Source organism: Suricata suricatta, chromosome 10 (genome assembly GCF_006229205.1).
Source record: "Suricata suricatta isolate VVHF042 chromosome 10, meerkat_22Aug2017_6uvM2_HiC, whole genome shotgun sequence".
Classification (NCBI taxonomy): Eukaryota; Metazoa; Chordata; class Mammalia; order Carnivora; family Herpestidae; genus Suricata; species Suricata suricatta.
In genome coordinates this window covers 56137964-56163428 of record NC_043709.1, presented here as the reverse complement: position 1 = coordinate 56163428, position 25465 = coordinate 56137964, and the positions used below count along the sequence as shown (strand labels likewise).

General features: G+C 40.1%; 1 protein-coding gene across 1 annotated transcript in view; it reads right to left on the bottom strand.

The window, feature by feature from the left end:
- Positions 1-401: 401 nt before the first annotated feature.
- The window catches only part of NEMP1 (nuclear envelope integral membrane protein 1), a 25296-nt gene continuing 232 nt past the window's right edge, over positions 402-25465 (bottom strand). Inside the window, exons 2-10 of the mRNA XM_029954132.1 lie at positions 16256-16380; positions 14786-15005; positions 13009-13081; positions 11829-11922; positions 11247-11361; positions 10241-10466; positions 9275-9448; positions 8411-8554; positions 402-442 (exon numbers count right to left, since the gene is read on the bottom strand). Of these exons, the coding sequence (XP_029809992.1) occupies positions 433-442; positions 8411-8554; positions 9275-9448; positions 10241-10466; positions 11247-11361; positions 11829-11922; positions 13009-13081; positions 14786-15005; positions 16256-16357 (1158 nt within the window). The 5' untranslated portion in view covers positions 16358-16380 and the 3' untranslated portion in view covers positions 402-432. The remainder of the gene's footprint in view (positions 443-8410; positions 8555-9274; positions 9449-10240; positions 10467-11246; positions 11362-11828; positions 11923-13008; positions 13082-14785; positions 15006-16255; positions 16381-25465) is intronic.

Below are 25465 nucleotides of genomic sequence, written 5' to 3'. Positions count from 1 at the left end.
AACAGAAGGCAGCTTCCTGACCTTAAGTTGGTCATAGGTTTCAGCCCATCTTGGTATTTCTGATTTTATTCCTTCGGTGAGAGGAAACTGAATGAGACCCTGAGATGCTGCTTCCTGGGTGCAGCTAGAAATAGATGCCTTCAATAGATAAGAAACTTATACTATCCTATTTTCCAGGACACCCCCTCACCCACCCAGGAAAATTCCTAAACAACAGGCTACCTCTGCCCACTATCCTCTCTCACAGGCATGCAAAAAGAGCAAATCGGGTCATGACACACACTTAGCTGAATATAGATTCAATCCTCCAATACTGGCCACAGCTGCTTGGTTCAAGGTCCAAACTCTGCTGCTCTCACAGAAGCACTCTGCATACGCCTGGCCGATCAGCAGTTCCATTATCAACCTGCCCTTACATGATTTATTGATCTACTATATACATCTGCAGGGAGAAAAAAGGCAAGGAAAGGAAAGAGTGAGCAAGCTGAGTGCAAGTGCCATCAGCACACAACCCCATGTACAAGTGGAAGCAGTCTCTGTGTCAGAAGCAGAAAGGGCTACAGATCCCCTATTTCACACGGAGAAAACAGACCTAGGGTGAGAAGCCACTTTCCCAGGATCACATGACTGCAAACCTGGCAGAGCCGGAACCAGAACCCAGGTCTCCTGTTCTCCAGGCCAGGAATCCGCAGCTGCCTACAGCTTGGGGTTTATCTGTGTGTCCACCCACTCACTCATTTACTGAGTGCCTCCTATGTGCTCACACAAGAAAAATGATTCTAAAAAATGAGAAGGCAGCCTCAAGGTTACCCCAGCTGTGGCATAAACATCACAGCTGGGGTAACCTACCATCCTGGTTTGTCTGGGACCTGGGGTGAGACATCTGAACATGGAGACTTGGGATACTAAAATGGGAAGGTTGTAGGCAAACTGGGATGAATGGGTCATTCTGAATTAATGAGCTACAAGTACACATACAAGTTAGTGGGGTCTTTAAGATCTGTCAAAGCATTCCTGGGGGCCGGGGGGAGGCAGGGAGGATGCAAGACTGTGATCTTCTGATCCCCAGGCAAAACTGAAGTAACTGGAGCTTATTGGTCTTCCTCCACTTTGATTCTGAAACCCACTGCCTCTTCTCCCCATTAACTTTCTAGTCCAGGGGCGCCTGGGTGGCTCAGTTGGTTAAGCATCTGACTTTGGCTCAGGTCATGATCTCATGGCTTGTGAGTTCGAGCCCCACATCAGGCTTTGTGCTGACAGCTCAGAGCCTGGAGCCTGCTTCAGATTCTTGTCTCCCTCACTCTCTCTGACCCTCCCCTGCTTGCACTGTTTCTCCCAAAATAAATAAACATTAAAAAAAAAAACCATTTCTAGTCTGCATAAGGGGCACGAGGGAACTTTGGGAGGGATGGAAATGCTCTTTAACATGTTTATGGTAGTGGTCACACAACTGTCAATCAACTCCATTTGTCAAAATTCATCAAAACTTAAAACAAATTTCATTATATACAAATTAGACTTCAAAAAATCTGGCCATAAAAAAGTAAAAGGAAGAAGAAGAAAGAAGAAGGAAGAAGGAAAAAGGAAGAAGAAAGGAAGGAAGGAAGGAAGGAAGGAAGGAGGGAAGGAAGGAAGGAAGGAAGGAAGGAAGGAAGGAAGGAGAAACAATTCTAGAGTTGCCTGGGTGGCTCAGTTGGTTAAGCGTCCATTTGACTCTTGACCTCACCTTAAGTCATGATCTCATGGTTCATGAGTTCGAGCCCCACATTGGGCTCCTCGCTGGCAATGTAAAGCCTGCTTGGGATTCTCACTCTCTCTCTCTCTCTCTTGCTCTCTCAAAATAAATAAATAATTTTTTTTAAAAGAAGAAACAATTCTATATCCTTTAGTGATTTTTAACATAGTTGGGAAGGCAGTAATCTGATTAAACTCATTCACATGCAGAAGTCCTCCCAAAGATACTCATTTTTAAAAGATGCCACACAATAAAAATGCAGAAGTTTTCAGATTTGGTGAAGATGTTTGGTGGTAGAGGGTCTTCTTGACTCTCATAAATTATTTGCTGTCAGTTAGTAACAATACTGATCAAGTACTCACTGTGTACCAGGCAAACAAGCTAAGTGTTTTACATCCTTGTTGTGCAAGGAGAGTTCCACACCCCACATCGGAATCACGTGGGAGTTTATTAGAAATGCAGAATCTTGAGTGGTGCCTGGATGGCTCAGTCAGTTGAGTGTCCGACTTCAGCTCAGGTCATGATCTCACAGTTCAGGCCCTGTATTGGGCTCTGTGCTGACAGCTCAGAGCCTGGAGCCTGCTTCGGAATCTGTGTCTCCTTCTCTCTCTGCTCCTCCTCCACATCTCTGTCTCTCAAAAATAAATGTTAAAAAAAAAAAAAAAAAGAAATGCAGTATCTTGGGCCTCAACCCAGACTTACTGAATCAGAAGTGTGCATTTTAACAAGCTTCCCAGATGATTCCTATGCATGTTCAAGTTTGAGAAGAACTTTTTACACACTTTAATTTTTTCTAAGTTTTATTTAAGTAAACTCCACATCCAACGTGGGGTTCAAGCTCATGACCCTGAGATCAAAAATTACATGTTCTTGGAGCGACTGGGTGGTTCAGTCGGTTAAACATTGGCTTCGGCTCAGATCATGATCTCACGGTTCGTGGGTTCGAGTCCCATGTATAGCACTTTGCTGACAGCTCAGAGCCTGGAGCCTGCTTTGAATTCTGTGTCTCCCTCTCTCCTGCTCATGCTGTCTCTGTCTCTCAAAAATAAATAAAAAACATTAAAAAAAAAAAAAGGAAGAACTGTATTTAAAAAAAAAAAAAGAGTTGCATGTTCTTCTGAGCCATCCAGGTGCCCCACACTTTATCTTTTTGTTCTCCTTAAAACCCTACGATGTTGCACATCTAGCACTTATGCCTTAAGTTTTTATTAATTCAACAATTAATAATCACATATGTCTCTTACTTACCTAGTATAGTTATAGAAAGCATAGGAGAGGGGCACCAGGGTGATTAAGTCTGTTAGGTGTCCAACTCTTGACCTCAGCTCAGGTCATGATCTCATGGTCCATGAGATGGAGCCCTGCGTCAGGCTCTAACAACAGATGGAGCCTGCTTGGGATTCTCTCTCCCTCTCTCTCTGCCCACTCCCACTTGCATGCGATCTCTTGCTCAAAATAAACTTAAAAAAAAGAGGAAAAAAGATGTCAATAATGTGTATTAATCTACATAAATTTACATATGGTCTACATCTTGATTTTTAGTCTTTCACCAACTGTCTGGAAAATGGACAATAGACTTCCATGTAGTCTAAATAACTGAGAAGAGAGGACACAGGCACAGAATTAATGCAAATGCTCTAACAGATCCCCAGAGCAAAGGAAGTAGCCAAAACATAAAAGGTAGAAGGTACCAGACTCCTCTTACTGAAGCTGGGCCTAGACATAGCTGAAGGTTTTATTCCATGGCCCCTAGTACGCACGACAGCCCTGCCTCCTCCCTCACCCACACAAAGCTCTTGGCAGATACCCGCCGATGGATACACAGGTCTTCCCCTCACCCCAGTGGAGAAACAAGAGATGTTTTATGCCATTAACAAGAAAGAACTAAAGTACAAGGACTAGGAATAACCTATACATGTTTTTTTGTTTTGTTTTTTTTCTGTGAGACAACATGGTAGTACAACCTGTGCCTCCTGCAAGAATAGCCCCTAGAGATCTGGTGTTCTGGCAAATCACCCAGTCCAAGGATGGAAGAAGACCAAGACAGACCCAGGCTGGGGAGTGGCGGTGAAGGAAGAAAACAGATGCCATGTGCCCCCACCTCATCAGAAGGATGAAACTTAGAAGCTAGTTGTTCCCAAAGATCCAAATGAGAAAAGCACATGTTCATTAAGAGAAACCACTATATAGTCTATAAAACTTTATTAAAATTGGGATTACTTACAAACTTGTACAATAAAAATGAAAAAAAATATATATAATAAGACACTGTTATTTTTTCTTACAGAGAAGAGTGAAAATGAGAACCATGGCAAAGAGCCATCCCTGATCATTTTGTTCCTTTCAAACATTCGTGGACATTTATTTTAAATATAAATGACAAATCTTTTAAATAACACTAAGGCATTACCCACAGGCCAAAACTTACCCAGTAATTCCTTACCCCTGCTATTTCACCACCAATTCTAGCAACATGGGAAACTGAGGCAACCGCAGGCTGCAACAGTTCTAACACTCACATTATGAGCTATTACGTTAACATGATAAGAATGTTGCCCATACTGCAGGAAAAGTTCAGAAAAGATATTTTCACCATTTTCAAGTTATTGTCAAGAGTGTAAAGAGGAAGATGACACACATGGGCAGGGATGTGGGAGCCCCAAGTCCCCACATTTGGGGAAGCCTGTGTGCCACCCCCACCCCCACTAAAGCTGTGTGTTGATGTTGATATGAATCTACTTTATTTCCGGCAGGCTCTGGCTCCCATCACGTAAGGCACCAAACACCCTTTTCAAGGTAGCGACCATCTAGAATCCAAATCCACAGCAACTGAAACCATAAGCTAAGTTACCAAGAGACACACTGGATTATCATAATTGCATAGGTTTCTCTAAAAATAATAATCAATTTCTGCTACATCAAAACATAAAAGGTTCTAGGTGCCTTTGTCTTGTGCAAATGGCTATTTTATGTGTTTATTACTTTGTATCAGTGCCTATGTAACATGAAGGCATAATAAATCTGTCAAACTGCCCTCTCCTTGGTTGAGATAAAGTTCTTGGCATTTCAGTATAGGTTATTATCTCATATGTCAGCCCTGAGTCCAAAGGAATTCTAGAAGGACATTTAATTTCCTTTCCTCCTACTTCAACTTTAACTACTCAATTCAGAGAAAAGTTATGAGTACACAGCTAAGAACCATTTTTACGCAGGCTTCCATCTGAGCCCGTCTTTTTTCTGGGACAAAAAAGATTGAGGGCAATTGCATAATCCATTCCCAAGCTTTTATGGATATCAGAGCTGGGGAGGGCTATCTGGCCTATTTGGGCCTTTCATTCATCAGCTCTCTAACTTAAGTGCCAGGTGGGAATTGGGATGAAGGAAACACCATCAGTAAGGAAAGGGCTAGGTTTTGAATGGGATGTAACAGCACAAAATAGAACACTGGGCCCCAAAGACTATGATCAGCAAAATCTCCTTTGTAACAGACAGAAAATCATGAATTTGGGGGAAGAAATAAACTAGTTTGGAGGCACCTGGGTGGCTCAGTCTGTTAAGCTTCTTGGTTTCGGCTCAGTCATGATCTCATGGCTCATGAGTTCAAGCCCCATATCCAGCTCTGGGCTGACAGAAATATTTTTTTTAATTAAAAAAGAAAAGAATTCGTTTTGGTGGGTTGAAGTGGCTGACAGGACTTTCTTATTAGAAGACATCCAAGTTGCTAAATTGTCCTTATTTTTGGTGATTGGTTCCACTGGTCTTGAGAAAGCAGTATGAGTGGGAAAGTGGAGGGGAAACGTTTTAGGCCAGCTGGCTCTCATTGTCCCTTTAATGGCAGTTATGCGCTACATAACTTGGTCAGACCAATTAGAGGCGATAGATTTCCGATGCTGAAGAGACCCTGGTCCTGAAGACAGCCCATTTACAGCTTGATATTTGCAAGCAAGACGCTGACATGGCAGCAGATGTGGCTCCAGTGTCCAGTGCACTCCATGGTTATTCCTTCAATCCTTCTTGATGAGATCAGTCTGAGAGATGAGACTATGCTGAACTACAAGAGCTGCAACTGCCAGAGAAAATTAAACGGGGGCTTCAAGAAGTGACTGAGCCAGCAGACTAAGTGGCCAAGAGGGAGATAAGAGCAGCTCCTGAAGAAGGTTTATGGAGTCAAGCAATGTGCAGGCACAGAGGCTCCGAAGCATCTGGGGCAGAGCCATGTAGGCGGGCAGGGCAAGGACACACACATACACCGAAGGCACCGGGCGCCGTCCTTCACTGTCTGAGAGCAGTGCTCATGCTGTGGGATCTGCCGTCACTGCTGCTGTCCACAGCTCAGTTCTCCAAAGACCAGACATGGAGTAATAAGCGGAGTTTGAGTTTACTCACCCCAAATTCAAACAGGGTGAAAACACTGGTCTGGAGATGGAAACTGTTCACAAGGAGTTTAGCTGAAGAGAAAAAGAGGAGACTCTTTCCCTGCTTCACAGTGCTCTCACTGAAATAAAGACAAGAGTCAGGAAAGGTTACTCTGGAGGCAAGCTACCACCGCCCTATGGGGCTATTTGAGGGAAAGCACCAAAGTCTCCAGGTAATCCTGAGACCACTTGTACAGATGAATTATTTTTTCAAATTAACTTATACTCAAACATGCTAGATCTTGGTCTCTATAAACAGAGCAAAAAAATTATATATTCCAGAGGTCTTAACAGTTCTTCACAGAGAAATAAAATTTTACCATGTACATAATTTACAATGGTATAAAGGTTTCCTGATAGAAAGCTCCTTTGCCCTGCAACTTTAACCCACAGCAGCTGCCCAAATACTGCCCTTTCACTTTTACTTATGTATGTCTGCTGCCAATTGAGGTAGTTGTTACTTTAGGACAGTTTAAAGCTGTAGGAAACACTGGTGGTAATAATCAACTAGCCACCTGGAGGGGAGTCTCAGCGCTGACATTTTGGAAATCAGAATGAGCCCAGGGCCTTTCAAGATTATCTGCTAAATGGCTGGTCTGAAGGAGTCATTGCAGTTCTTTAAAAATTCATCTGCCTTCTCCATGATCATGGTAAATCAGTGAGCCTGATGCTATGCTCCTGCCTATCTTCCTGGTTTGTGTAATTACAGCTTCTTACAAGGTATGAGGTGAAGATCATACAGACAGAACCAAGCAAACGACAGAGACTTGGGAATTTGCTCCCTCATAAATGACATTGCTGGTTTATAAGGGTACTTTCCAATGGCAAAAGAATCTGAAAGTAATGGCGCTGTAATAAAAGGCAGCATGAATCTCTGGCCAGAAATGGAACTGCAAATAAGTATACTAAATTCATGGAAAAATGTGTTTGATCCTGAAGGCTGAATGAACATTCAGAGGCATGAAGACTACCTGGAGGTCTATTTCCTGGAATTGCAGATTATAGCAGCTACATAGCTACAATTTATATGTTGTATCCAGGAAACTTCACAGACAGTTTCAGGGCTTACAAATTAGCCAGACTGGGAGGTGGGGGGTGTGCGGGTGGTAAGGAAAGGCTGAAAGGAAGAGGCAGAATGGGCAGACAAAGGAAGAGAAAGGAAAAGGAAAGTTTGATGATTCCACAGCAACTCAAAGATATGTGTCCCACTGACAGGAAAAATGGAGAACCTATAAAAAGCATTTAAATTCTCTAAAAATGATCGTTTCTCCCAACTAGTAGGAATAACGCTACAAACCAAGGGCGAGAGAATATAAGAAATGAAACAAACTCTAAGTTGTACAAACCTCACAGTTGAGGAAATAGACACTTCCTGAAAGGGCAAAGGGGGCAAGGAGGAATGGGAAGGAAAGAATGCAAAGGTCTTTTTAAGATACAATTACAAGTTGGGATATAATGAAAAGCCTGACAGACCTCCCCTACAGAAGAGTTTACAGGCATGTTCCTAAGAGCCAGCAAGACTTAGAATATCATACCATGAGAACTAATTCAAAGCTCAACACAACAATTCTGGGGCTTTAATGGATAATCCATATTAATAAACACAGGGGCCTATGGGCTTGTCGATCTGCAGCACTTGCTGGTTCTGGAACATGAATCTGTTACATTTAAAAATATATATTCATTTAAAAAATGAGACATAAAAACCTATTTTCCTCTTAAAATAGCTAAAACAAGGATTATTCTAAAGTCACTGAAAGAAAAGCAGAAGTGAAGGAGGCTCAGATGTGTGGAGTTCTCTCTGGAAGACGCAGCCTGTGGTATGAAAGCATTACTGCAGACATATAATGGTTCTCACTTTTAAGTGCCAGCTATGGTGGCAGACATGCCACCACCGAATGAACTTTTAAGAAGAGCTAGAATGCCATTGTGGCTGTGGCCATCCAGTTGTTTGTTTGTCTTTGTTTTTGAAACATAAAGGTGGGCCCACAACCAATGGGAGGCATTGAGAAGCATTCGATACTTTATCCACTCTCCCAGGGATCCCACAGAGACCACCTGGACCACTGCCAGAGGGAGGCCTGCTCAGGCCTCTAATTTCAGTGGGAGAATTTCTGCGCTATCTCACCCTGTTTCAGAGAGCTGAGAAGCAGCTGCACACACATGCAACATGGACCGTTGAGGTCCCACGCCGGTCCACATAACACTAACTGACCACCACCTAAGTCAGGAGTTGATCTGCTGTGTGATAGTCGGGTACCGAGAATCTGCGTCCTCCTCCTCAGTGGATGTTTCTTCATAGAGTTCATCCTGGGCAATAATGCTCCCTAATCCATATTCCTGCTCATGGACAGAAACTTCATTTGGTGTGAGGTGAGAAGAACCTTCCACAAAGTCAGCAAATCTAGAAAAGAGAAGATAATACTCTTTAAGAACCTGCCTTCTGCCCTTTCTGGTTTCCTTTCAAAATAAGAACAAATTGAAACATCCGATACACTCACAACTCAAATTATATTGTCTAGCCTTATTCTGGCAGGCAAGTGGACTAAAGCAAGAAATAAGGAGAAAAGGAAAGCTGGGATCATAAGCCAACAACACCCCATGAAATGCCATCCTGCTTAATAAGCACTAGCCTGAACTTTTTTTTAGTAGGAAAGTGCTAAGGTTCCTTTAGTCACCTGTAATCCTGATAAGAGAAGATTAAGGGGCATTACACATTTATTCATGTTTATGGCTCTATGAACTTTATGCCATCAGGACTCCAAACTGATGCCTCACATACTTATTGGTATAGATGCTTCCAGATAAAAAGGACCCCTCTCCCCACAAGAAAAATTCAGACTCAGAGAGCAATGCAAAACTATCCCAGGGGAAACTTAATATGGTCCTGGAGTCTTCTCATCTCAGTGCTAAAATCAAATCTAGACTAGATAGTTCCTTGAAGAAACAGAAAACAGGCCACTGCTTAACATATGATACACATTATCTTTCTGTCAACTACTCCTAGGTGAACAGGAAAACAAAGCCACCAATACAAAATGATGATCTGTGAGTATGATCTCTGTTAAAACTCAAGGTCACAATTACCCTGACAGATGCTTAGCACAGCTGGCCAAGGGTTTACCTCTTTGGAGACTGGATTCGAGAAACCGTCTTCCAAGCAGAGCAGTCTGGACTGTTACAATATTCTCGAAGTTCCTCTAAAGCCTTTCGGGTCTCCACCTCTCCTTGTATCCGATATTCTTCTTCTGTCAGGAGACGAGGGGGGACAGTCTTTTCTGTTGCCTTACACATCTTTCTGTGCTCACCAAAATAACATCATGAATCATTAATCAGTAGTTTCTATTCAGCCTCCCTCTAGCTCTCTTCAGTGAGCCAAGTACACAGCAGAGAGCCTGGGTATTGCGAGTCATCATTCCCACCTTTCTTCTATAGACACCTTGACTTACAAATATACTCCTGACATGTTAGACTAGGAATGAGAACCCAGAATAATCCATATTGTCCACTAATCTGGATAAATTCACTTATTTTCCAATAAATGATACACAAAATATTTATTTTCCAGTTAAGTGGGAAAATGACAAGAAAATGATGGTATAACCTCATGGTCCATTGCCTTGGATTCCCCAAACTGAAGGCATCACCTTGACTACCTAATAAAACCACCACGGATAACCTCAGAACCTATGACCATTCCATGTTCACTATGCAAGATGATAACATGTTTTGAAATACATCTGAGGACTAAAACTCACAGAGCAATTTGAGAGCCAACGTGAAATAATCTGAAACCTGGTGACCTGAGGCATGTGGTGTAAAAGTGATATACTCTGCACCACCTAGTGGTCACAGGAACACAGGACACTTTACTGGATGCTTTTATTTTATATAAAATGGCTAGAATAAAATTATAAAAATGTCTATACAGAGTCTAAAAAGGAAGACTTGGAAAGAACAAAAGAAGAAGCATAATACAATAAATTTCCATTAACAAAGAGGTTCCCAGGTCAACACCTCTGTACCCTTTTGCTGCAACTGCATCCCATATTGCACGTTTCATTACAAAGTTATATTGCCTTTCAGTCACCTGTAGGTGATGTACAGCCACTGAATAGGGTACTCCAGGTTCTTAGTACACAGTGCAATGATGACAGTGGCAAGGGCAATGTGTGGTATCTGGATACCGGAATACATGAAAAACAGGCCCATCAGCTGCAAGGTCCACGTCAGCAGGTTGATATTTCGCTCATTCTCCAAGGGCCCATACTTGTAACAGACTGCAAAGCTCATGAATCCAACTGTGAGGACATAGCCTATGAGAAGAGTTATCAGAAAACATTCTTTTTCATCTATAACTGGTAAAAATAATTTGTGTGGGGAGCAACAATGCATTCACTATGTAACACCTATTGAATTAGGAAAACGGACAAGATCTTTACTCAATTATTCACACTTTTTTCACTACTCAAATATATTCATCTCTTTACATTTCTACCTTTCTGTTGCTCCCAAGTTTATTTTGTTCAAACGGAAGATTAAAGCTACATGTTGAACAACACTAGAACAGTCTGTTTAAAAAAGCCTAGGGGCACCTGGTGGCTCAGTCGGTTAAGTGTCCGACTTCAGCTCAGGTCATGATCTCACAGTCCATGAGTTTAAGCCCCGAATCTTGCTCTGTGCTAACAGCTCAGAGCCTGGAGCCTGCTTCAGATTCTGTGTCTGCCTCTCTCTCTCTGCCCCTCCTCTGCTTATGTGCTGTCTCTCTCTCAAAAATAAACATTAAAAAAGTTTTTTTTAAATAAATACAATTCCATTAATATAGTCAATTAATATAGAAATTTTCAGGAAAATGCCTATTGTGTAAAGAGAGATGTACTTATAACACCAACCAATTAAAGTCTTCTCCCTGGCAACACCATTTTCACTTAATGTGACAGTCGCACAGGGTTAGAAATAAAGAACTACGATTCTTAAAAATTAATAAAATGGCATGGGCTACTAGCTCCTGTAAGCAGGCAACACCTTTTCATGATCAAATGAACTAAAACAACCCATAAACATACAAAAAGGAAAGCAAAACTGACAACACTTACTTAAAAGATACTGCCAGTAACACCTCCAGATCTCTTGTAAATTTTTTAAAACTAGCTGAATGAGGTACAGAGAAAAGGACCAGCCTCCCACCAGGATGACATAAATGGGACTTTTCTAAAACAGAGTAGAAGTGAAAACAAAGTTACAACAGGCTTTCCAAACATAAAAGAAGCAAAATGGAACTATGATTTTAAAAAAATTCAACCTACTAAAATACACAAAAACCACATCTCTTAAAAAGACATCCTTTATATTGAAAATGGTAATAGTCTGCAAAGAACACTGCGAAAATGAGGTGCTGAGTACTTAAAAGCCTGGCCATGTGATTAGCAAACAGGAAGGAGACTTTAATTCCCCACTGTGCATAGGATTTTAAATAAAAGGGGGAGTTTGTATGTATGTAAGCAGGCTCCAAGTTCCATCATGGAAAGTACCTTTCTGAATCAAGGAAAAAGTAGGACACTGACTTATCAGCCACCAATGCAAATTTTCAGTGCTGTAAGATTGATTATCCAACAAAATAGTCCCTCAACTAACTATCCAAGCTTGTTCTGACTGCATTTGAGGATTCCGCTACTTACCTTGGGCATAAACTTGGACAGTATGAAAATGATGATTAGCAGAGAGGCTGCAATTCCCACACTCATCCCAGTGCAATAGTAGAAGATTTGGCTTCTGCAGAGAGAAACATTATATCATGACTATGTGTGTATTCTTCATACATGGTATCATTCGAACTAGAACAACTATCCCAGCCAAAAGACAGGAAAAAAGTCTAAGATTAGAGCAGGTATTTGTTTAAAACTTGAGGTGTCAACACTGATGGGACTTGGTACAACGTAACTGCTGCCAGATGAGGAGGAATGGTATCAGTGAGGCCCCCAAATACATCCCAACAATGAGCCTCTGCTTAGTCACACACTCCCATTGCAGTCTCTCTCCCACCCCAATTTTTCATGAGCCTTTCTTCAGAAGAACTGCACAGCTTCACTGGGGAAAAGGAAGCTACAAGGATACTGTCCTAGTGGAGACTGAAAACTGGAACTGAACGGATTACCTAGATAGATAACCAGACACAAGGCCTGGAATACAGAGAGCTCCTGGTCCTATTCCAGGCTCTTTGTACCAGACTTTCCTCCCTTCCATTGTGAATTTCTCTCAGGAACCCTCAAATAAGGAACAACTTCTACTAATCTCACTCCAGCTTGACTTCCAACTCCAACTGTTAAGCTTTCATTCATTAGTCCATAAATATTCTTTTTACTTGTATACAAAGTTAATGATGCTTCTACCCTTGTTCAATGTTTGTTTAGTTATCTGTATGTTTTCTTCATATTTGTACATGTCAGTTTTACCTAGCCTAGTTAGTAGGTTCCTAAAGGCAGAAAATGAGTAAGTGGTTGGTGTTAGTTTTACCTCTGATTGGCATGAAACTCACCAACAAACTCATGGCCCTGTAAAAAATACGGACTTAATACGTTATTTCCAATGGTGGAAAGGGTGGTGATATATTGACTAAATCCCATGACAGGATGGCTCAACCTAATGAGAGCATTTCATTCTTGCCCATCTTATTCAATGTCAGATTATAGCAAACTCCTATCACCTACTTAAGTATTAAAAAAAATATTTTCCAAGCAGGCAATGGCCTAGCCATAAATCTCATGGAAGAGGAAAGACCAGCACTTAAAGTCTTCATGATAAAAGCCAAGCAGGGTGGGTCTAAGCCTTGTCATTCTGCATTCTAGCTTGGGAACCTACCTGCTCAACAAATCTCCACAAAAAAATAGCACAAGTCCAAGGAGGAAAATGAAGAAGAGTTTGGGGTCAAATCCTGAAATAAATAAAGACTTCTGTTTAATAGGGGAAATGAACAGTTTAAGGTTTTATAGAATAAAAGGCAATGTTGACATTATTGGTCAGCTAACAAAACATAGGTGACCTTGAACAACATGGGTTTGAATTGCCCGGTTCCACTTAAATGCAGACTTTTTCTGACAATACATCACAGTACTATAGATGGTATGTTCTCTTCCTATGATTTTCTTAATAACATTTTCTTTTCACTAGCTTATTTTATAGTAAAAACACATTATATAATACATATAGCATACATAATATGTGTAAATCAACTGTTTAGTAAGTTTTGGTCAACAGTAGGCCATTAGTAATTAAGTTTTGGGGAGTCAAAAGTTATATGAAGATTTTCAGCTTGGGGGGGCAGGGGTAAATCAGCCAGCACCCCAACCCCTGTAAATGCAAACAACCCACCTAAACAGCATTGTAAATTCCACACAAAGCCTGGGAACCCTTCCAAATAGAAAATATAATTAGGTCTCTCTCTAACCGGTACTCTTCTGGAGATCTTATTTTTGTTTTGGCTACCTATGCTAAGGCTAAAAGAAACTAAGCTTTGCTTTGGATGGAACCAGGCATAATGCCGTCAGTGCTTCATGAAGTTGCCCACAAGGGGTCTCCACCACTCTGGTTTTCATGCCTTCAATCACTTGCGGTTTGGATTCAGCAGATTGGCCTAGAGCTTTGGGTCCAGGTCCTCTGTTGATCTCTAACTGGCTGCTTTTCTTGCCCAACACCACCTACTTCCCTCTGCTACACAAACACTGTGTTGGAAAAGGCTACACTCAAACACATCTCATCCAGGACCAGGGAGCCCAAGCAGAGGCCCCTCAGGGACATACCATACGCTCCCACAGAAGTCACATTTAAGGGCTCTGAGTCTAGCAGAGGTCCACAGACAGAACAGGAGCAAGAAGAATCAGTACGTGTAAAAGGAACATTCCCTCCCAGCCCCCCCCCCCCCAAAAAAGGCAAATCCAATATAACCAAAAAACACCCGTGGAACCCTAGGGCTTTGTAGCAAAACCCAGGAATATTTCTGCTATTCGCAACATCCCAAGACCCTGGATAGTAACCAGAGAGACCAAAAGTCAGAAAATAAAACAGAATAATGACTCCAGTCCTCTGTGAAACTTTCTTAGACACATTCAGAAAAGGCAAAACTTTTCCAGTTCCACTGAATAAGCCTTAAATAAACTGCAGTGATCTTCAAAGTTACTTATGGTGCCACAAATCTTTTTACTTGTCAAGCATTAATATTCAGTTCTACCTTTCTTCAGTTTCTATTATTTAACCATTCATGTCTTCAAATGTAGGCCTATACATTTCAGGACATCTAACTGTCTAGAAGTGCCCAGAGGGCAGGAATAGACCTGTCTTACTCTGAAGAACACTAAGCAGATCAGCTCAGGGCCACTGGAAGTATTAGGAACACAAGTCTTCGCAAATCTAGGTAAGGAGATATTCAGAATGACCTAAGGTGAAATCTCTATCCTAGGCCTAAAGGATTTTATGTGGGAGAGGGTCTCTCTCAACTGTCAGGAGCAGGGGTATACTCAGGTTATAATCAGAACCAAAAGGGAGTTAGTTGCCTTGGGCTGACTTGTCTCACTAGTTACACTCTGCAAAGCTCAGTCCCGTTTCATTATAAAATCCACAGAAAAACCAAGGTGAGACTTACTCCGGGTCACAGTGACATTGTACTTGGTGTCTTCCTCTATAATCTCAACTTTGAGGCAAGTTTTTGTGCTGTATAGACCCACGTTAACATAGGTATCGTTCAATTTCTCTTTTAAGAAGGAGGAAAAAAAGTTCCAGATACTAAACTGCTCTAACTCCTTCAGTTTCTCTTCATTCTCCACCTGGGTGACACGTACCAGTTTGGAACTATTTACCCGGATCTGTAACACAAGTAAAGTCAGGATGAGAAAGCAGCAGAAATTTTTAATTTTCATGAATACAATTAAAAAAAAAAAAAAAACCTTTAGAGTAAATAACTCCAGAGTAGATATCAGTAACAGTGCCAGTTTTCCACAGGCTTATAAGAAATTTAGAGATGCAGTGGCTAAAACATAATTGGGCAAATAACACTGCACATGGTACAGAGAGGCAGCTGTTAGGATGTCCTGTTAACATGAGCTGAATCTACTATTAAGCCCGAACAAAACGGGGCTGGGGGTGGCGGGGAGCCTTCCAAGCTGAAAGAGCACTGGAGCTATTTATGAGAGAGCATACAAAACAAGGATCCAGAATATTAAGAAAATTGCTGGGCAAAAAAAAAGAACAAGAAAAAAAAGAAAATTGCCAGGCAGAAGCCGCCCCAGAAAAACTGAAAATGTTTCCCATAATGACAGGCTGAGAAGTTCAACCCTTCGTCACAAATCACTGATTATGGGTAAATGTTGGTTATAATGTGTCTCAGATGGAATATGATCTTTATATCAGACAATAAAAAAAAGAAAATTAAAAAAAGCCACAGGCCCACCCTTATGTTTAAGATGTGAACAACAATGCCCTTCTCAGTACTATGCTTATAGCCGCAGCAGTATTTCCAAAAGGACTCATTTTGTTCAATCATTATTATGGCCAGACATCCTAGCTTGCCAGGTGGCTTAATAGTGTTATGAAATAAATGAAATGAAAGCCATCCTATCAAAGGGAAACTTCAGGCAGGGGGGTTATGAAATACTTCGTGTAGAATCAAAATAGAATAGGGACAGCAAGGCTAAAGAGTTTACATCCTGACAGGTACACAGCACTTTCCAGGCCGAAGAAGGCATAAGGCCTTTAAAAGAAGGAAGAGGGGTGCGTGTGCGTGTGCGCGTGTGTATGCCTGTGCGCGTGCGCGTAGTGTATGTAGAAGGAGAGGGAGGAAGAGAAGGAAGCTTCCTCAGGAAAAAGAGGAAGGAAGGTTACCTCAGGGTCAAGTATTATAAGTTACTTAAGGGAACAGAGACAGAGAGGAACACAAAGTAAGCATAAATGCGTACTGATGAAAACACAATTCAGGGTAATCTGAGCCCTAATAAGGTTGTTGACATACTTCTTTTTTTCTGATTGTGTGTGAAGGGGGATAATGTGTCAGAGTACTCACTAATCACAGACAGATATTCACAGAAGCTGCCCCAGCCAGGGGCCTCCAAATTATTACCTGTATCCGTGTCCACACATCATGCCACTTTGGGATAAGCACATTTTTATAACAGAACTGTTGCCTGGCACTCATATTATAAACTCGGGATTCCTGAAGCATGACCACATTTATGTCAATTCCAGCTTTATGCAAAGAAAGGAAATAAGGATTAAGATAACAGAACAAGCTAATAACTACAACCCATTACATAAAAAGAATTAAACCAACCACTTTTTTTTTTAAATTGAAGTATAGTTGACATACAATGTTACATTAGTATCAGGTGTACAACAGTGGTTCCAGGAGTCTATCCCGTATGCTATGCTCACCAGTTACCCTATGATGCTCTTACAGTACCAGTGAAATGGACCACTTTCTTAAGGTTAAAATGTCAGTGACTGAGAAATAAGAAAACTGAAACAAGAGGGGTGTCTGAGTGGCTCAATCAGCTGGGTGGCTGACTTCGGCTCAGGTCATGATCTCACAGTTCATGGTTTGGAGCCCCATGTAGGGTTCTGTGCTGACAGCTCACAGCCTGGAGCCTGCTTTGGATTCTGTGTCTCTCTCTCTGCCCCTCTCCCCACTTGCATGCGCTCGCTCACTCACTCTCTCTCTCAAAAATAAACATTAAAAAATTAATAAAAACAGAAAACTTAAACAAGAAACAAGGTAATCTTTTCCCACTAAATTTAATCATTTAAATGTTATAAATAGCAACTAACCCAGGATAAGCAGTAATAGAAGCTACTATTAAGTGTTTGATAAGACAGTATGTTGTCTTTCATTTAACTCTCTGACAATCCTATGAGGCAGGCACTCCCATGATTGTTGTTTCACAAATAAAAAAAACTGATGCTTAGAAGGATTAAGTAATTTGCCCAAAGTCACACAGCTAATGAATAGCTTAACTGACATTCACACCCAGGTCCTGCTTCCCTTATAAAGAGCTAAAGTAACCCCATCTATCTATTTTCTCTATCTTTCTCCTGAATAGGATGAACAGACTTGGCAATGTTTTTGTATATATAGTACTTTAAGAAGATGCTAAAATATCACAAAATCATATTTTTCTAGCTGTTTTGTTCAAGTTTTTAATTTTTTTAAATGCTTATTTATTTTTGAGAGAGAGGCAGACTACTAGCGGGGAGGGGCACAGAGAGAGGGAGACACAGAATCTGAAGCAGATTCCAGGCTTTGAGCTGTCAGCACAGAGATGTGGGGCTCAAACCCACAAGCTGTGAGATCATGACCTGAGCCAAAGCCCAATGCTTAACCGACTGAGCCACCCAGGCGCCCCTTGTTTCAAGTTCTAAGAGCAGTCAATTAACATATGCAGTCCTTTTCATTTTGCCAAGACAGAAGATTCTCCATTCAGAAGTCTGTATTCAATCTCAAGGCTTACAAGTGACCACTTTCTCATACCTTCCCACCCAAGTTTGTATGAGCTCCCTTCTTTACCACACAACAGTTCTATATTGTACTTACCAACTCATTAAGTGCTACTCTAAGTGGAAATGCAGTTATTACTCTGGTCTAGGTATAAAGATCGACAAATTTAAATAAACTAAAAAACAAACAAAACCTTAAGAAAGCAAAGTTATACACACAAAAAATGCAATGATGCTTGCCAGTCCAAAATGGTTCTAGGGTGAAGCTAAGACCCATTTTGAAGTTAAATTTCATCTTAAACCTAAACATAAGAGCAAAAACTATAAAACTCTGAGATGAAAACACTGGGGTGGATATTCATGACCATGCTAGGCAATGGTATCTTAGATATGACATGAAAGCAGAAGCAACCAGAGAAAAAACAGATAAATGAGTTCGCATAAAAATTTAAACTTTTGTGTTTCAAAGAACCTTATCAAGAAAGCAAACAGATTAATGCACAAAATGGGAGAAAATATATGCAAATCATATATCTGATAAAAGTCTACGATCCATAATATATAACAACTCAACAATAAAAAAAAGAAATAACCCAATTGTAAAAATGGACAAAGGATATGGATAGACACTTCTCCAGAGAAGATATACAAATGGCCAATAAGCATATGAAAAGACACTTAATATCATTAGTCATTGGGGAAATACAAATCAAAACCACAATGAAAAAAAAAAACCCAGCAATGAAAGAGCACTTTACACTCATTAGGAGGGCTAAAATCAAAAAGAGGACAATAAGGAGGATTGGCCAGGATGTGAGAAACTAGAACACTCAAACATTGCTGCCGGGAATGAAAAATGGTGCATCCTCTTTGGAAAACAGTTTGCAGTTTCTCTAAAAGTTAAACATAGAGTTACTGTATGATCCCACAATTCCACTCCTATGTATATACCCAAGAAAACTGAAAACATATGTTTAATCAAAAACTCATACATGAATGTTCATAGCAGCAATATCCATAAAAAACTAACAAGTGGAAACAATGCAAACTTAAGACCATCAACTTACGAACTGATGGATAAAACAAAAGATCCACCTACACAGTGGGATATTATTCAACCATAAAAGGAGTACTAATACATACTACAAGATGGACGGACCCTGAAAACATCATTCTGAAGGAAAGACGCCAGACCAGAAAGACCATATATCGAGTGATTCCACTTATATGAAATGTCCAGAATAGGCAAATCCACAGGGCAAGAAAGTAGATGTTAGTGGTTGCCAGGAGCAGATATGAATGGGGAGTGACTGCTAAAACATATGGGTTTCATTTTGGAGTATTGAAAATATTCTGGAATTAGTCAATGATGATGGATGCACAACCGTGTGAACATACTAAAAACCACTGAAAGGGTGAATTTTATGACACATGAATTACATCTCAATTTTTAAAAAAATTCAATCTTAACATTGTAAGGGAAGAAAAAGTTTTCCTTGATTCTCTTAGGGTCCCTGGCTGGGTCTGAAATTTTAAACTGACAAAGACAGATTAATAACAGAAAAGTATACACATTTAATAATAGTTTAACGTGACATGAAAGCCTTCATAAGGAATTGAAGACCCAAAGAGACAGTTAGACCCATGTACTTTTACGCTATGTTTGATAAAGAGTGGACAGCTATGAAGGAATATGATAGGGTAGAGAGGATGTGGCAACTGTAGTAAACTGGGGGGCGGGGGGAAACAGAGCAAGGCCTGTTTGCTTAGATTCCTCTCAATGTCCCTTTGTCTTAAATTCGTCAAGGTATAGGGAGGGAGGGACGGCACCTCTCACATTTTATGGTCTGTTTCAGAGAAGGATGAGGTAGGGAGGTCAAAGAGACCTTCCTGCTCCTGTTGTTTTTTAGACACCCTCAGCTTAAAATATATGCCAAGATGCTACATTTTGGGGTAGCATGGCCCGAACCTCTCAGTTTCTCACTATGGTTTAATCCAGTAGTAACTGGGATTTCCTCCTAGCCTATCTTTCATAAAGTGAAACCTTTTCAAAATCCTGTTGAAATTTGTCTCACTAGCAAGCACATAAATGTACTGAAAGAATATCCCACTCACAAATATGGTTTAAGAGTTTATTTTCTTGGAGAGTCTGGCTGGCTCAGTCAGAAGAACATGCAACTCTTGATCTCGAGGTTGTGAGTCTGAGCCCCATGTTGGGTGCAGAGATTACATAAATAAATGAAACTTCTAAAAAAGCTTTACTTTCTCCTGGAGAGTATAAGTTAGTAAGGTTATGTGAATGCTAAAACTACTGTATTGAGAATTTCATGGAGGTATACAAAAACATTGGGCAGCACTTTTAAAAAAAATGTTGAACAAGAACCTATCACTTCCTTAAAAGAATACCCAGTCTATGTACAAAGCCTGAGGTAGAAATATGCACCTACTCAATAAAAAAACAAAAACAAGAGTCACACTTGTTAACCTCTTCTTTCCCACAGCACCAAATAATAGAACAGTACACCTTTTTAACCCATTATTTTCAGGAAAATAGTAAGACACATATGTCAATAGCCCAGGGCATTTGAAAAACTTAAATCCAAGAAAAGGCATTATTGTTTTGAAACTAATTTTAAAATTCTCTGATGCCATTTTCCTAAAGAAATAAAATAATTTTATAACAAGCAACATCTTTTAAAATCTAGTTCTGGTGCATCTGGGTGGCACAGTCGGTTAAGTGCCCAACTTCGGCTCAGGTCATGAACTCTCAGGTTTATGAGTTCAAGCCCCACGTCGGGTTCTGTGCTGACAGCTCAGAGCCTGAAGCCTGCTTCAGATTCTATGTTTCTCACTCTCTGTCCCTCCCCTGCTCATGCTTTGTCTTTCTCTCTCTCAAAAATAAATAAACACTAAAAAAATTAAAAATAAAATCTAGTTCTTCCTTTTCCCAAGTTACATAACATTCAAGAGAAAGAATTTTAAGTAAGTAAATAAGTAAACAAATAAATAAATGTCTTTAATGGCAACCTCCTATGGAAATTAGCACCTTGGCCAGCCACATCTTTGAAAACTCATTGAGAGGTGAGCTACACCAATTCAGCCAAAACAGAAAATTTGTGGAACAATTACCACTCCAGCTGTAGCTTAAACTGTTAGCAACACAGAACTAAACCAAATGACCTTAAACATATATAAGTTGTCAAAATGCTCATTTAAAATTTTGGGCTTCCTGTAACAAAAGGACATATACCACCTTCCTCCCTCTCCCCACCAAAATGAGTTGGCCAACATGTTAAAAACGTAGAATGAATAAAACATTCAAGAAAATGCCTTTGAGCCCAAAGATTTTGGAAAATGCCTTCATGGAATGTAGTGAATCATAACTTGCTTATTGCATTTACCCATAAAGCAGCTATACAAAGGTAAATAACTTCATACTTGCTTACAATCATTACAAACTTTAATCAACAGCACTTATCACTTAACATCCACAGGCAGAATCAAAGAAAATGATTCATAGTATGTGAGGACTGGAATAGACCCTAAAAAGTCATGAAAAACAATTTCTTAAATAGCCTCACTTTATTTCTTTCAAGAGATAACTTAGTTTATACTTAAAAGCCTTCTTAAAAACAAGCATCTTAAACAGTGCACTTAACAAAGAATCATTCAATGAGATGCTTGGACAACTGGTTATTTGGAAAACAAAATCTATCTAGAGCCTCATCTCACCTTATACCAAATCCTAACATTAATTATAGATTAAAAAGTAAGATAAAAAAATTAAAGTATGATATAAATTCAATTTTGGAGAGCTCTTTAAACATAAAAGCTATGGAAATAAGAATAAAATCAAGTGAAGACATAAAAATACAAATCTATTTAAAAGGTAAAAGAGATCCACACTGTGGTGAACATTGTGTAATGTATAAATTTGCCAAATCACTATGTTGTATTCTTTTTTTTAAATGTTTATTCATGTATATTTTTGAGAGAGAGCAAGCTGTGAAGGGGCAGAGAGAAAGGGAGAGGGAACTTCCAAGCAGGCTCCACACTATTGGCACAGAGTCCAATGCATAGCTCGAACTCATGAACCATGCGATCCTGACCTGAGCCGAAATCAAGAGTCAGATGTTTATGCAATTGAGCCACCCAGGTGCCCCTCTATGTTGTATACTTGAAACTAATATAACACTGTATGACAACTATACTTCAATGAAAAAAGTAAAAGATGGCAGGCAAATTAAAGAATATTTTTCAATAAATAAATGTTATAAAAATATATATATCCTTGGGGCGCCTGGGTGGCTCAGTCAGTAAAGTGTCTGATTCTTTTTTTTTTTTTAACATTTATTTATTTTTGAAAGAGACAGAGCATGAGCTTTTAATGTTTATTTATTTTTGAGAGAGAGAGAGAGAGCGAGTGAGCAAGCGCACGCAAGTGGGGAGAGGGGCAGAGAGAGAGGGAGAAAGAGAATCTGAAGCAGGCTCCAGGCTCTGAGCTGTCAGCACAGAGCCCGATGCAGGGCTCAAACCCATGAGCCAGGAGATCACGACCTTAGCAGAAGTTGGCCGCTTAATCCACTGAGCCACCCAGGTGCCCCTAAAGTGTCTGATGCTTGATTTCAGCTCAGGTCATGATCTCTTGGTTCCTGGGTTCAAGCCCTACATGGGCTCCCCATTGACGGCACAGAGCCTGCTTTGGATTCTCTTTCTCCATCCCTCCCACAAATGCTCTTTCTCTCTCAAAATAAATAAATAAACTTAAAAAAAAAAAAAGAAATACAAAGTAAATTAAGACACTGCTTTTTTTTTTTAATGTTTTGTCTCTTTCTGGGACATGACTATTTTTTTTTAATGTTTATTTTCTTATTTTGAAGAGGGGAGGGGCCGAGAGAAAGAGAAAGAGAATCCCAAGTGTGCCAGCACAGAACCTGATTGATGCAGGGCTTGATCTCAGGAACCGTGAGATCAAGACCTCAGCCCAAATCAAGAGACGGACACAAAACCGGACGCTCAACCGAGTCACCCAGGTGCCCTGACACTATTTTTGATCTATCAAATTAGCAAAGATGTTATAGTCTAGAATATCCAAAGCTGGCAAGCACATGGGTCACAAGCAAATAGTGCTGACAGTGTTGTAAACCAGCACACCTTTTCAGGAAAATATTTCAGCAAGATGTTTCAAGGGTCTTAAGTGTGTTTTAGCTTTTAATCTAATAAATCTGAGAATCTATTCTAAAAATATAACCAGTAAAAAATTTATACACAAAAATATTCACAAAGTGTTACCTATAACAATGAAAAACTAGAAACACCACAAATATCCAACCAAATGTTTAGTTCAGAAACATTAAGTGGTCTGTCCAAAGAATAGAATACAAATAAAAATAACAATTATTAAGAATTTTAAATGATACAAAAAATGTTTATGCTACAAAACAATTAAGAAAATTCTCTCTAGTAATAACTGGTGGGCTCCAGGGAAGAAAACTGGATTGCTGACAGGCGTATCAATATATTATCAATTCAAAAAACTTTTTTAAATATTTTAAGTACCCTACAACCCAGCAATTGCACTACTAGGTATTTATCCAAGGGATACAGGTGTGCTGTTTCAAAGGGGCACATGCACCCCAATGTTTATAGCAGCGCTATCAACAACAGCCAAAGTATGGAAAGAGCCCAGATGTCCATCGATGACTGAATGGATAAAGAAGATCTGGTGTATGTATGTATGTGTATACACACACACACACACACACACACACACACACACACAATGGAGTATTACTCAGCAATAAAAAAGAATGAAAACTTACCATTTGCAAGTACATGGATGGAACTAGAGGGTATAATGCTAAGCCAAATTAGTCAGAGAAAGACAAATATCATATGACTTCACTCCTATGAGGACTTTAAGATACAAAACAGATGAACATAATGGAAGGGAAGCAAAAATAATATAAAAATAGAGAGGGGGAAGAAACAAGAGACTCTTAAATATGGAGAACAAACAGAGGGTTGCTGGAGGGGTTGTGGGAAGGAGGATGGGCTAAGTGGGTAAGGGGCATTAAGGAATCTACTCTAGAAATCACTGTTGGACTATACGCTAACTTGGATGTAAATTTTTAAAAATTAATTTAAAAAATAATAATTAAAAAAATAAATATTTTAAGTAATCTCTACACTCAAAGTGGGGTTCAAACTTACAACCCCAGGATCAAGAGTCGCATGCTCCACCAACTAAGCCAGCCAGGTGCCCCCAAAATTTTACTAAAAACATACTAAAAAAGACCAGGAGAAAGTGTGCTAAAATGGACTGCCTCTGAATGGGATAAACAGTGAGGGTTTTTTCTACTTTATACTTAATTGTTCTTGCCAAACAGTCTAAAATAAACTCACATTATATTTATAATCAAACACTTTCAATGAGAAAAAAACTTCCTACCTTTTGAAGTACTGTATTTTATCTTTACGTGCCTCTGGCTTTTAGAAAGTTCTTGTCTATAATATGATTGTCTCTTTGTAGCTGCCACCCACATGATCTACCAGGCCACACAGAGTATCATTCCAAATTCACCCTTCTCCAAGCTAAGAAATCCCTGTTCTTCTCAATAGTGTCCGCTCTTTGCTGACTAGGTAGAAACATAAAATTTTGCATATATTTTCTTTCATAGTCACAATCCATAACCCATTTTAGAGGTTAACCATCTGACCCAAGTTCATTCAGCTCATAGGCAGCCCTTAAGGGCACCTGGGTCAGTCAAGTCAGTTGAGCATCAGACTTGGCTCTCAGGTCACAATCTCACAGCTCATGAGCTGTCTCCGCACAGAGCCCTGTCAAATCCTCTGTCTCCCTCTCCCACTCACTCTTTCTCACAAGTAAATAAACATTTTAAAAAATCCTCTACACTCTTAAAACTTAAAAAAAAATAAATAAATAAGTAGCCCTTCAAATGTTACTCTTGGTCCCTGTTTTGGAAAAGTACCTTTCTGGATACCTCCATCTCCCTCCCAAAACAAAACAGGAGGACGTTACAATTTGGAACTACATCCATGTATCCTGAGACACCCTTAAAGCTGCAGCTAAGGATAATTTTAAGTGACAGAATGAGATAGGCAGCAAAAGAAGGGAGAGGGGAGAGCATAATGTGTTTACAAGATATGATTATCCTTAACGTCAGTTTCAACTCTCTCCATGGGAACTTGGAAACCTCGCTTATTTTTCTGTTGTGTATTTGATAAGAGGGTAGAAGGAGGTTTGTTTTTTTTTTCCAGAAAATTCTGAATTTTGATGAATTACAGCGGAAAATGGAAACAGTTTGAGTCCAAAGCCAATTATCCAGCAATAAACAGATATCAATGTTTGCTTCAAAAGTGAATAAATTGCCAAAAGACACCTATCTGATGGTGAAGGGTATTTGTATCTTTTACTTTTTGGAAACGCGAATATAACGGCGCCAGGTCCTTCCTATAGGGTCAGTAGGGGCCAGATCTTACAAGAACATAAGAAGACGTTAGACAGAAATAACTCCATTTCAGTGAATTAAAATTAGCCGTTCAGCCACGGTGCCCTGAGTCTTGACAGAGCCTACGCTCAGAAGGTGTTGCTAATTTGCTGAATGAATGGGATGCCCCCTTTCCGGTGGCAGCTCGTCCTGCCAGGAATGGTACTTGGGTCCCCTTACTTTTAATCAGGAAAATCGAGGCCTGTTCAGCGCGACGCAGACCCCAGGACCACTTCTCACCCAGTCCAGGCCTCCCTTCCCGTCTCTTGCCAAAAGGCTCCAGGCTCCAGGCTCCTTCCCACTCTGGGTAGCTCCCCCAGGCCTCCCCA